The sequence below is a fragment of the Cadophora gregata genome, assembly GCF_030347475.1.
Source record: "Cadophora gregata isolate MNR1 chromosome Unknown scaffold_18, whole genome shotgun sequence".
Lineage (NCBI taxonomy): Eukaryota > Fungi > Ascomycota > Leotiomycetes > Helotiales > Ploettnerulaceae > Cadophora > Cadophora gregata.
Genome location: NW_026695941.1, coordinates 42,010 through 55,004, shown reverse-complemented (window position 1 = coordinate 55,004; position 12,995 = coordinate 42,010). Strand labels below are relative to the sequence as shown.

General features: G+C 49.7%; 6 protein-coding genes across 6 annotated transcripts; 4 read left to right on the top strand and 2 right to left on the bottom strand.

Annotated features, from left to right (window-relative positions):
• Positions 1–168: 168 nt before the first annotated feature.
• On the top strand, positions 169–1,065 carry ONS95_006424 (uncharacterized protein; the record flags this gene model as incomplete). Its single annotated transcript, XM_058499885.1, has 1 exon — positions 169–1,065. The coding sequence occupies one exon, from the start codon at positions 169–171 to the stop codon at positions 1,063–1,065; it is 897 nt and encodes a 298-aa protein (XP_058349719.1).
• A 506-nt stretch (positions 1,066–1,571) lies between these two features.
• On the bottom strand, positions 1,572–1,943 carry ONS95_006423 (uncharacterized protein; the record flags this gene model as incomplete). The annotated part of the gene is made up of 2 exons (XM_058499884.1): positions 1,572–1,729; positions 1,847–1,943. The coding sequence occupies 2 exons, from the start codon at positions 1,941–1,943 to the stop codon at positions 1,572–1,574; spliced, it is 255 nt and encodes an 84-aa protein (XP_058349718.1).
• A 256-nt stretch (positions 1,944–2,199) lies between these two features.
• Positions 2,200–4,096, top strand: ONS95_006422 (uncharacterized protein). Its single transcript, XM_058499883.1, has 4 exons — positions 2,200–2,745; positions 2,798–2,835; positions 2,931–3,659; positions 3,708–4,096. Exons 1-4 carry the CDS (start codon positions 2,695–2,697, stop codon positions 4,015–4,017), a joined length of 1,128 nt encoding a protein of 375 aa, XP_058349717.1. The 5' UTR covers positions 2,200–2,694; the 3' UTR covers positions 4,018–4,096.
• A 1,214-nt stretch (positions 4,097–5,310) lies between these two features.
• On the top strand, positions 5,311–8,265 carry ONS95_006421 (uncharacterized protein). The gene has a single exon (XM_058499882.1). It carries the CDS (start codon positions 5,479–5,481, stop codon positions 8,218–8,220), a length of 2,742 nt encoding a protein of 913 aa, XP_058349716.1. The 5' UTR covers positions 5,311–5,478; the 3' UTR covers positions 8,221–8,265.
• ONS95_006420 (uncharacterized protein) lies at positions 8,266–10,641 on the bottom strand. Its single transcript, XM_058499881.1, has 4 exons — positions 10,377–10,641; positions 9,586–10,302; positions 9,238–9,411; positions 8,266–9,191 (listed from the first exon to the last, which is right to left on the bottom strand). The coding sequence occupies exons 1-4, from the start codon at positions 10,399–10,401 to the stop codon at positions 8,764–8,766; spliced, it is 1,344 nt and encodes a 447-aa protein (XP_058349715.1). The 5' UTR covers positions 10,402–10,641; the 3' UTR covers positions 8,266–8,763.
• ONS95_006419 (uncharacterized protein) lies at positions 10,642–12,927 on the top strand. Its single transcript, XM_058499880.1, has 2 exons — positions 10,642–10,929; positions 10,980–12,927. The coding sequence occupies exons 1-2, from the start codon at positions 10,781–10,783 to the stop codon at positions 12,418–12,420; spliced, it is 1,590 nt and encodes a 529-aa protein (XP_058349714.1). The 5' UTR covers positions 10,642–10,780; the 3' UTR covers positions 12,421–12,927.
• Positions 12,928–12,995: the final 68 nt, after the last annotated feature.

Here is a 12,995-nt window from a genome sequence, read left to right as displayed (position 1 = left end):
GCGACTGACGTCACGGGGAACCGTCAGTCTGGTTGATGGCAAACTTCTTGATTACTGTACGCCTTGTACAGCCCATCAGATTCCAAATACGCTTCTTTCACGTTCACATTTATCCACAACCTCACCCTATCGAATTCCGATACACAAACAAACAACCAAATACACAAAATGGCATCTCCAAGCGAACCACCACCACCATATGAGGCGGCTGTCAAACGAAACACATCGTCCTCCAACGATTACAACAATCTCCAAGTCCCCAACGCAAGAAATGGAATTCCACCCCACGATCGTCGCTCAATGGAAGATGAATTCCGTGATCTCCCAACCGGCTGGACCCGCCAATACGACGAACAATCGCACCACCAATTCTTCGTCGACACACGCTCCCAACCCCCACGATCAATCTGGCACCACCCCTACGACGACGAGCAATACCTCTCCTCACTCACGCCCGAAGAAAGAACCCGCATCCAAACCCTCCACCGCGTCCCCACCCCCGCCGACATCCAAGCCGAAAGCAGCGGCGACGACAACGACGACGACTTCTCGCACGACCATGGATCCAGCTCCCATCAGAGCCCACACCCTCCTCTCCCACCAAGAGATCCCAACGAAAAGCTAAGCGGCGCCCACAAACTCGGCCGCAAAATGAAAGACAAACTCACCTCCTCCACGCACACGGAGCGCGAAGCCCAGCGCCGCCGCCGCGCCCAAGAAGAACAGGCAGCCTACCAGCGACACCTGCATATCCGGCAGCAGATGTCCAAGGCTCTCGAGACAGGGCAGCCGCAACTCCTAGGCAAGGATAGGAATGGTAAGGATGTGTATATTGAGCCGCCGCAGCTGCCGAGGGGATACCCTGGGTACGGAGGGGGTGGGTATGGGTATAATCCTTATAATCAGGGACCGTATGGACCGTTTGGTGGGAATCCCGGAGTGAGGTATATGAGGCCGGCGTATCCTTATGGGAGGCCTTATGGAGGGGGGTATGGTGGGGGGTTTGGGTTGCCTTTGGTTGGGGGGTTGGCTGGGGGTGCGGTGTTGGGTGGGTTGTTGTTCTAGATTATAGGTACTGGATTTAATGAAGTATTACGATGGGTTCTACCGAGTATTTGCTTGATCGAGGCATTGATTCAATGGGAAGAAGTAGAAGGCATGTATTTTAAGTGGAAACTTGATACCAAGTACTTGAGGTTCCCCCACGATATCCTTCATTGTTTGTTACATTACAAAACGCAAAGGACTTTCAAAGAGCAACATTATGCACCTTGAACAGTCAGTGCCAAAGTCCTCCAAATCACACAGAATCACATGTGAAAGACCAGCTGAAGTTTGGCAGTGTTTCCTCTCTCTCCGAAATATGTACACATAAAGTCCTCCCAATCTCAGGCCGTCTTGAACCAGGATTATCCAACGTCTAAATTCCCCTTTCTCTCCATTCAATCATTCTGTGTCATCAATAAAACCATGCAGTCTACCCCCTTATCCCCATGCCTAACCCTAAATCCCCAATGCAGCACCGTTTATCCTCTGCCACCCCAACCTCCTCTCCATCCCAGCTCCTAAATCTACAACTTCGCCTTCTCCCCCACCGTCCCAATCTTCAACTTATCACTATACTTCTTCAACACACTCTCATTATGGTATTTCCAGAACTGCTTCGTCGCGTCCTTGCCCGCCACGCGCTTCAGGATCTTGGCTCCCCCGGGATGTTCGTCTACGAAATCTAGTTGTAATTGTAAGCCATTGTGTCAGGTCTCTGTGCTTCATTGGAAACCGAGGAAGATTAAAAGGTAGGAGAAGGAGGGAGTGGAAAGGGGAAAGGGGAAGGGGAAGGGCGTACCTGTGACATTGTAAACTCCGTCGTCGATTATAATGTACATTCCCTCCTCGGGACTCTTATGTGCTGCTACATCGGCGGTAGAGAAAGATTTCGACATTTTAAGTGGTGTGAGTATGGATTTCGGGTCTCGATGTAGGTAGGTGGGTATCCCGTATCTATCTCTATCTTTCTATCGTAGTTGAGGTTGGGATCCGATGCGCCGATTGCTGTGCAAGATGGGAACTTGAAGCCTCGAAGTCGTTGAACCGTGTGTTGTGAGGTTCAGAGAAGAAGATTGGTGTTTGGGAGATTTATTTGGTGGATGATGGGGAAGGGACAGAAGACGGTGTGGAGTGGAGTGTGGAGGTGGAAGTGGAAGTGGAAGTGGAGGTTGATGGCGATGCGATCATTAAGCATGGATAAGTGTCGGACCTCGGCACGGCTTTGCTCATCTGAATAGAGGGAGCCGTGATTGGTTGCATTTGGGAATATATAAACACTGCTCAGAAATCTGAAAATCATAGTTCACTATTAGAATATATATCGATTTATTCCATTGATAGTTGGATTTGGCGCTGCGCCTTGGTAGCTCGCTCTGGGTGTGATGTTGGTGAAAGCAATGCAATGAGATTCAGATCAGCTGACTAAGCTCAACTTCCATGGGAAAGCTTCTCGAGCCTCGTGCGTGAGATATGGACAGTGGAAATGTCAAAACACTCCAAAGAGAAGAAAATGAACGGCAAATAGAGTAATATATTGCTTACCCAGAATCTAAAAGGTTTGATGAGTAGGTTGGGATTCCATTTCATGATCGTGGGATCAGCCTCTTTCTCATTCTTCTCAGCCTTGTCCCTCCTTCAACAACAATCATGGCAGCAGTAACTAATGCAGATATTTCTGTTGTGCCCACAACTATCCATGTAAGGAAGGAAAATAACAGTCTCCTCATGAGAGGATGTTTAACAATCACAGGTTATCAATCGAGTAGAAGAATGTAGTGGGAAATCTAAGTAGGTTATTCCACATCCCCCCGCATCTTGGAGTCCTCACTCCGATATGTGCTCCTGGCCTGAGTACATGAGCAATCGCTAATTAGAATATCCAGGCCCGTACAGCCCTCGAAAGATCAGATCACTATCATTCAATACACAGACACATTCGCAGAGCTGATAGGATCCTCGCCCACCCATTCCCTCCTACTATCGACATCCACAACCTCCAAGAACCCTTTCTTCCACGAAGCCTGCGTCTTCGTTCCTACTCACGATGAGCTCTACATCACCTCCAATCTCCTCCAATCCACCTCTTCCTCCAACTTCCCAACTATCCTGATATCCCGAGTGAAGCTACTCCGAACCGACCGCCTCAGTGGAGACAACAATGTGCACACCGTGGAATGGGCCAAAATGCGGCCACCGCCTGGCATCGACATGCCCAATGGAGGGGTAAACTACAAAGACGGCATACTCTTCTGTGCGCAAGGAACTTCTCAAGCGGGAACAGGCGGAATATACTTCATGCCTCGAGGAAAGCCACCACAAGCTTGCGTGACGAATTTCCATGGACGGGACTTCAATTCAGTCAATGATGTGGTCGTTGCGAAAGATGGCTCAATCTGGTTTACGGATCCTTGCTATGGCTTTGAACAAGACTTTAGACAGAGGCCGAAATTGCCTTGCCAGGTCTATAGATTTGATCCTGATTCTGGGGATCTGAGGGTCGTGGCTGATGGGTTGGGAAGACCGAATGGGATTGCGTTTAGTCCGGATGAGAAGACAGTATACATCACGGATACGGACCATATTCATGGGGATGGAAGCAAGGATCCTTTGAGGTATGACTTTCCCTGCAAAGCTTCGAACAAGTACTCACGCTTTCACAGAGCATCCACTATCTACGCATTCGATGTAATCCCTGGTCCATTCCTAGCCAAAAAGAGAGTGTTTGCATTCGCAGCAGTTGTTTTCCCAGATGGCATCAAGTGTGATGTTTACGGTAATGTATATTCAGGCTGTGGAGATGGAGTCGAGGTGTGGAATCCTGTTGGGACTTTGATCGGGCGGATTCTTGTTCCTGGAGGAGTTGCGAACTTCTGTTTTGGTAAGGATGGAGAGATGTTCCTCTGTGCTGAGCAGAATCTTTGGAGGTTGCAATTGGCGAGAGAGACAAAGGGTGCATTGCTGGGCATTTGACAGTCGGTCATGATAAATAATATATACCTTTCCATCATGACTCTAGATTAATGAAGAGGGAAGTGAAATGACACTCGGTATCTTCAAACAAACTCTTCCATCCAAAGGAGTAGCAACGCCTCCCTCCCATTAACCACTGCGCACTCCTATCGCCCATTCTCAACACTATCTACATTCTTGTCGTCCATCAAAGTACATCCGCACAACACAACCTATCACCACAGCCAACTCACAGAAGAAGCAAACGTGAGCAGAAATATCATAGCGTTCGTTCCACAAACAAAATATTTCGCCAGCACAAGGTCTGCGCCAGAAAAACGGCCAGTATTGGGGACAAATGAAGGAGATTATCAGATCATCTAATCTGATCTTATTATTCGCGGACGGATTTTCTGTGCAACAAACCTTGGTGTTTCGGGTGGAAGTTAAGGGCCAGTGGTTAGAGAGTAAGGGGTGTCGGAATTTGTGAGATGAGAAGGCGGTGAGGCTATGGGCGTAAGGAGGTGATGCCTAGCTGAGACCTGTTTTTGTTAACAAAAAGTACAGGAAGTACCAAGTGGGAAAGATACCAGCAGAATGGTTGAAAGACGTGGATCCAGATCGTCATTGCGTGCCGAGCTCCTGATCTTAGCTTCTGCCGCGAATAACAGAAACAAAATTATGGATTCTAACAACCAGTGAGTCATCATGTAGAGTATCCGTTTCTTCTTCGTGGGGGAATGATTACTCGTTTGGTGGGTCGTACCATGCCAAAGGTCTTTCAAACTTGGGACCGGCTCGCCTCGCTTATCTTGTTGACATCACCCACACCCTAGCGAATAATCTAACCTCTGCAGCTGTACGTCTCTAACACCCACGCATTTAACATCTTTCCTTGGCTGATGACACAATTGGTGTGGCTTCGTTTAATCATAACATTAAGTAACTTGGACGCCTAGGTGGTTGTGAGCAGACCTGTCTAACTGCTGTAACAGCTCGGAGCAGCTATCCCAGTGCTCAATTGTGGAAGCTTACCTATGTCCTTTGTAAGGCGGTCTCTTGCCTTCTGCACACCTAAACTTCACTTCCGTAGATGATCGAAGTCAAAATGATGTATTTAGACGTGCCCAGACAGCTACCGTCGGCGTTCTGGATCCGCACTCATCAGCTAGCTCCCCACTAATTACTTCGTTTGGAAGCTATGAGCGTCGACTGTCAGGCTTTCGTCAAGTAGCAACGCTTCCACCCACAAGGATGCCACTGTTATCTGCCTTTGAATTGGTCTTGGGCTTTATCTTATTATCTCTTAGCCGGATATAATAGTTTTAAGGATAGACGTTTACACTAAAATTATTCGACTCTCAATGTCCGCACATCAGACCTTAGCTATAATTCGGGTAACAAGTCTCTTAATCTCTTAACTCTCACATCTTTCACTTCGACCTCCACACACATCCCGTTTTCCTCGTCTGTAACGCAAAGATGGCACCTTCACTGAAGAGTGCGAGTACCGTTATACTCCTGGCAATCCCCTCCATTGTCACCGCTACTGGTCCAACCTGCACCCTCAAGGATCTCGCTCCTGCAGGTTCGACATGCGGTACTTATGGCGTTATCACCAAGTTTGAATACTTCATTGAAGATCTCTACGACGCTCAGTACACCTCCGTCCTCTCCTGTGCTTCCGAGTGTGCGAAACGGAGCAACTGCAAGTCCTTCAACATTCGTACAGAGCAGGACGCCTTTTGTGAGTTGCAATCGGCAACGCAAAAGCAGGCGGGCTTCGTTCCAGACAATGTGGCCAATCGATCGGCCAGCAGCTATCAAGGTTTCGATCTTTTTTGCTTTGATTCTGTGAACGATCCTTCGCAAGGACAGTCTTCCGATTTTTCGTCTTCAAGCACTGATACTTCAACCGGATCTCAAATATCAAGCCAAGGAACGACTTCGTCGAGCTCCAGTACTCAGGGCACGACATCTACCACATTTTCCTCGAATGGTATTGCTCAAAGAACAACATCTTCCACCACCCTCACCAGCTCATCGAGCTCTTCAGCTTCTCCAACAACTACACCATACGTCTGTAATGAGGATAATTGCTACCGAGCTCTCCTTCGTTTCGGCGATCAAGCAAAGGGGTTTTGCTCCGGATACACCACAGTCACAAACGCTGAGACAGCCAGTGTCCCTGCCTACTTGGACAACTGCTCCAGCAAACCAGCTATGATCAGCTCGGGGTGTTCGTGTCTTGCGACTTGGATCTCTCCTGATCCGGAGCCTACTCTGCCCAACTCCGCTGAAAGTCTGACTTCTGCGACTGGATATCAATCGTCTGTCATCTCCTCACCAACTTCTGCAATGTCAGACTCTGCTTCAAGCTCTGTATCCTCACCCTCGGCCACGACAACAACAGGCTCTTTCTCTAGCATCGCTGGCAACTCTACAACCGGAATATCTCAGTCCACCATCGCATCGGTTTCGTCTACAATAACCGCTTCGCCTAGCCACACTCAGGACAACAGAAATGCTAATTCCACATCCGCGTTCTCATCGGCCTCGACTCAAGATGCCAATACCACTGTACCGTTGAGCTCCATTTGGGTCTCGACGACTCCCGACGTTTCCCCCGTAACTCCCACGACACCATCATCTGATCCATCGACAAGCACTTTGATCCGCGAACTTGCAGTCCCTACGACAACAACCAAGTCGGTGACCGAATTCATGATCTCAACCGTCTACGCCACATCTGTTCACACTTTCAAAGAATGTCCTCCAACGGAGAAAACCTGCCACGTCGGTCTCGTTACCACAACCTTGGTTTCTGTCACAACAACTCTCGCTCCGATCATCAAAGTTGTCGTACCCACACCAACAATCGACTTCATCCCACCTGGATACGCTGTAGAGCCTATCTACAAGGTCCACGTGGATATCGTTAACATCCCATGCCCACCAGCTGTCTACGACTGCCCTGTCGAACAGATCATTACCAGAACCATCGAGGCTGGTTCGGCGGTTTGCCCTTGCCCAACTAGCGACGCTCAAGTCTACTACGAGGAGCATCGGGAAATAGTTTGCTACCAAGCTCAAGTTCCAGGTCCAGCTCCAGAAGTCAATGCCGCTGCTCTGCCTATGTACGAGGCCAGTCAAGAACTTGGAGCCGTTCCAATGCCAGTCGAAGCGCGTCCAGCACCGCCGGCCATGACTCCCCCGTCCATGGTAACCATCACCTCAATTGACAAGACGAGCACCAAGACGATGACTTATCCAATTGATCAGCTCCCTCCTCCTCCTTGCGGTCTGAGTCTCGATGCATTCGACCACAAGGAAGAGGCGTACTGGGCATACTGTCCTGATTACAGCTCAACGACAGCACCAATGCCCCAGCCTGGCAATCCTACACCGGTGAACATGGACAAACTCACAATGGTAACGATTACGTCCAAGGACAAAACGAGCACCAAGACAATGACCTACCACATCGACAATCTGCCACCTCCACCTTGCGGTCTCAGACTTGACGCTTTCGACTACAAAGAGGAAGCGTATTGGGCCGAATGTCCAGACTACACTTCCACCACAACGCCTATGCCCAAGCCCACCGCGGTCAACAAATCCCCATCCTTCGTCACGGTCACATCCTCTGACAAGTCCTCCACTAAAACAATGACCTACCCCATCGACAACCTCCCCCCACCCCCCTGCGGCCTCAGCCTCGACGCCTTCGACCACAAAGAAGAAGCATACTGGGCCCACTGCCCCGACTACACTTCCCCAACTCCATCCCCCGAAACTCCCACCTCCACCATCTCCCTCATAACCCTAACCCTCACCGACGCAAGCACAACCCGCACCATAACCACAACCCCCAACCCCGCATTCGATTACCACGAAGAAGCCTTCTGGACCCATCCCTCCAGCCCACGCGGCTCTCCATGGTCCCTTCCTCCACCAGGTACCGACACTCCCTCAGTAGTGAAGATGGCGACGACGGGGCCGGCATGGTGGACTTTACCGCCTGTTGCGACGGCCGGGTTGGGAAGTGAGAAGAAGCCGATGGTTAGTGGTAGCCCGCTGCCATTACCGCCGAGTGTCGAAAAGGTGTCGATGAAGGAGGGGAAGAACAAGAAGAAGAAGTCGGCTGGTAATGGGTTGGGTGCTGCTGGGAACTTGAGTCTCATGTTGGCGGCTGTTGCGAGTGTGGTTGTTTATCTCTTGTGATGAGAGATACTAGATTGATAAACCTCGCTTACTGTCCCATTTCCTTGCCACTTCTCTTACTTCGCCAGGAACTTTACCTGCCGTGGAGAGTAGCTGGATGATAAATGTATATAAATAAAAAGTTGGGGAGGACGTTACATAGCGTCGGGTGATGGGATGGCTGTCTTATCGCCCGGGTTGCATGTACTTACAAGAGCATTATTTTAGTGCAATGACATAAGAGTTCTTCCCACGAACCATGGTATACTTTCGTCTGTGCCTGCTCAGGCCAATTAATAGCTTATATGATCAGTATGCTTCACTCGTGAAAATGCGAGCCAAATCTGCAAAGCCGTCGTTTCAGGGCATGACAGACCAAGTGATGATGTACAGAATGCCCAGACTCCAGTCCTTCAACCCAACACCAACCAGTCCAGCCATGAGCCCTACCAAACCTCCCAATGAATAATCCAAAGACATGCCAGTCTAATCATATCCAGCCGAGCCCAGCCCCAACACCATGCAGTGAATGACCAAATCCCAGAGTATGTACAATTCCGAGCTTCAAACCCGTTGAGCCGTCCCAGAGGCCTTCCTTTGCAGAGGTAGTTGCATGTTGAACCCACTTGCTCTCCTTGCCGCAACGGCCGCCATACCATCGCTCAAAGGGTTCTGTGCTTTTGATTCGCCTTCATCATCACCAGGTTCTCGTTCCGCGAGATGTGGATGATCAGGTCGAAGTTTCTGTGCACCGAACCCTTTCACCTTGAAAATATTGATGATCCCGCCATTCGTAGCATTCATCATCTGCTCTCGTAACCGCTGTTTCTGGTATTGACGTTCGATAGGTATCGATAACAAAGGTGGAACAACTGGTTGAGGATTCCAGTTCGCAAGACCATACTGTACAGCTGCCAACTCCTCATCCGAATCAACAGGACCATTCCCATCTTCTTCATCTTCAAGAGGGGCATTCGCATCAATCGCAGCTTCTACGACGGTGTTAGAAAGTCCTGGACATCGGAGCGGGAAACTTACTCTGCTGCTTCGCCTGATTCTTCTTTTGATATGCTGCAAGCAACATGTCATATGGTAAAGATCGCCCAGGGACGGCTCTCTTTGCTCCCATCGAATGGCTTTTGCAGGTCAGAGAACGAGCGCAAGGGACCCCATCTTTGATGACACCACACTGTCTCTCGACATCGACAGGACCTTCTGTAAGTTAGAAATGCTCGGTAGATGCAAAATAGATAGAAACAAAATGAACGAGCCCGATTTCAGCCTGTCACTGAAATCCGAGCGAGGCAAACGGCTTCAGTTCCTTGTCCACTGAGACCGGATCTCTTTCTGCACTTTGTGCCCGGATACGATTAGAAAGTCTGGTACCTCTTGCTTTCGGAGCCTTTGGTTTTGGCTCCTCTTTCTTCTTCTTCTGCTTTGGGCCCTTCTCAGCATCACCTTCGGCCTTGCGCTTCTTTCCCTTTTTCGTGTCGTCAACCTCGACTTTCTTCCCAGCACTTTTCTTCGTAGATTTCAATCCACCAGGACCTTTTTTCTCGGGCGAGGCATCGTCGTCATCGTCGTCGTCATCGGCCATCTTGGTGTCGCCCTCCTCGTCCTTCTCGTTCTCTTTGGCTGCCTTTTTCTTCTCCTTCTCTCGAGCTTCTTTCTGCTCTTTCTTTCTTTGCGCCTTCTGCCTCTTCGTCTCCAAGCACTGTGTGAGATGCGCTGGCATCTTATCCTTCATAATACTCTTCTTGCAGTGCTTGCATTGCAAAAGCGAAGTTCCGTCCTCCAAGGGTCGGCCGGTGGGAAATGTGTCTCGCGCAGCATCGTCGAGAGGATTGACTATTGGACCCGGGGAAACTGGCACAGAGCTCGTCGAGGGTGTGCCGGTGCCCTTGTTCTTGTCATCTGTGATGATAAGCACGTACGGGCGCATACTTGAGTCGGGGGGCCCACCATCGACTACACTCCCATCGCGCCAATTCCCCGGTTTGTTGTGCTTGGGTGGAGGTTTCTTAAGTTTGATGGTTCCTGTGGGCTTGTCCTTGGTCTCCTTCTTGGGTGCGACTTTGATAGTGGATTCATCGTCGCTGGCAGCTGAGGGGGTGATTGTCAGCAATCTCTCTGGCCTGGGGAAAAGCGCATGCGATCACGCAGATCTTACGACTCACCTTTGCTACCTGCTCCAGCTGCCATGATGGTGTCGATGGCTGCGAGGCTGGTATTGATGGATGAGTTGATGCGACGTGCTTCTCGTCGTGAGAGTGTCGTGAGGCGAGGCTGCGGGCAGTAGCCTGATTGACAATAGGGCGGATTGTAGGGTGCGCCGAATCGACCATACGATTATGAGTCCTCGGTATTATTTTTTGGGCGTATCTCGCGCCGTCAAGAATAATGAGTGTGAATTATAGAATTAGTTCCAAACGCCAATCTGCTTGGAATCAATACGATCCCTGATCACTGGTCGCTCTTTCAACTCTGACATTGAACGCTGAGTCAGCGGGGCCTCGAGGACTGTAACAAGGCTGAAGATGAAATATTTCAGAACAATTCTATCAACACCACCGCAGCCATAATGAACAACTCGCAGTTTCGCAAACTAGTCCTCGATACTCCTGCGCGGCAGGCTTCCTCATCATCCCCTCCAGACAAGACAGCCCAGCGCAATGGCGCAACACCTTCTGCCCTTGGTTCTCGGATGCGCAGTTCCATTCCCATGACACCGTATGTACTTCTACTTTTATTTTACATTTCAGAAGTTGACTTTCTTGTAGGCGCACAATAGCAGGCTACAGTTCTACAAATGCTTTTGCGCGACAACTTGCTGAACGCAATGCTGCTGCCTCTGGTCCTTCAACCAAGAAATTCCGCTCTGCAGCAGCACCGAAAGGCGTGAAGCTTGCAGATGGTTATACGGATCGTGCGAAACAACTTCGAAGCGCGGGTGAGGAAGAAGATGAAGAGAATGACAAGGTTACAAGAGTCAAAGCGCTGGAGGAGATGATGAAGCTACAGCAGATTGACGAAGAGACTTTCATCAAGTTACGAGAGGAGATTCTGGGAGATGAGGTGAAGGATAGGGCGAAACTGGTCAAGGGTCTGGATTGGGGATTATTGGAGAGGGTAAGGAGGGGAGAAGTGGGTGTGGAAGATGTCCTAGAAGGTTCCGAGAAGAAGATGGCCCCCGAGCCAGACGACGAAGAGGTCGAGGATGTTGACCACGAGTTTGAGAAGCTGGAGGAGAGAGAAGTGGAGGCTGTGGTCAAGGAGCGGGAGAAAAAGAAAGGGGAGATGGCACCGCCTGCGCTGACGGGCAAGAAGCGGAATCGAGATCAGATATTGGCGGAAATGAAGGCAGCAAGACAAGCAGCGAAAGAAGCAGCAGCTCCATCTTTAGGCTCGAAGTTTAAGAAGGTTGGAGATAGGAGGGCAGAGAGCAGGATCGAGAGGGATGGGAAGGGAAGGGAAGTTCTAATTACGATTGACGAAAATGGGAACGAAAAGCGCAAAGTCAGGAAGGTCCAGCCTGAGCCAGAAGTTGAGAAAAGTCGTGGGCTGTTGATGCCGGACAAAGATGCCAAACCATTAGGAATGGAAGTGCCAGATATACCCAAAGTTGAGGAGGAAGAAGATGATATGGATATCTTCGACGGGGTAGGAGACGAATATGATCCTCTGGCTGGTCTTTCAGAGGACGATTCAGATGAGGCTGAGAAGGAAGCCGGCGAAGTGGAAGAAAAGAAGCCTATTCCAGGAAGTATGGCGCCGCCTCCAAAGCCTACAGCATCACGGAATTACTTCAACGAACCTAGCAAACCCACAACTACAGAAGAATCCAAACCTGCCGCTCTCAGCGATCCGACTATTCTGGCAGCCCTTCGCAAAGCTTCGGCACTCAATGTACCATCCACAGAACCTTCTAACGCGGAAGAAGCCGCCAAGGAGGCTCGTCGGAAAAAGATGCTGGAAAGAGATGACCGCGATGCTCAAGATATGGACATGGGATTCGGTTCCAGTCGCTTTGCAGATGAAGAGGACTTTGAAGAGAAGAAGGTTAAATTAAGCGAGTGGGGTAAAGGAGGGGATGATGATGGAGAAGAGGGCGGGAAGGGTAAAGAGAAGCGGAAACGAGGCCCAAAGAAGAGGAAGGGCGACAGCAATAGTGCAGCGGATGTTATGAAGGTACTTGAGAGGAGGAAAGCCTCTGGCTCTTGAGATAGCTGTTTGGGGAAATGCTAAATCCTTAGCCGTCAAGTTTCACACAAGCATTTTTTGGCTGTTGTTTGATATCCATACTATTTTCCTGGGTCCGGGGCATATGCATGTTTCGTCTCAACTTGTGAAGGACAAAATGGCATGAATTGACAACGGATAAGCCATCCCTTCAAATAGACAAATGGTATACTATGCTCAGGGATACACATGTGGGACAAGTGGACTTGTTTGCGTCTGAACGGGCGGGACCTCCACGATTCTGAACGCAGATTGGCTTTCATTGACACGGATAAGCCGAGTAAGGATACCGGACGGAACTGCTCATCGACTCTCAAGCTTCATTATCGAAGGGTTGTCAAGGTTGTGACATCAATAGTTAGCATGACTTAAATACCTATCCCAGTTATATTTATGCCAATTGAGATCCAGTCAACCAATAATTTGTGATAAGCAGCTGTCGAAGGAGGGACTGCATAATTCCAAACTCACTACCCCGAAAGCGGCGATGACCAACATGTTACCAACACTGCGACCTGCAACAAAATGCCATCTAAAGGTGGGATGGTCTAGTCGTG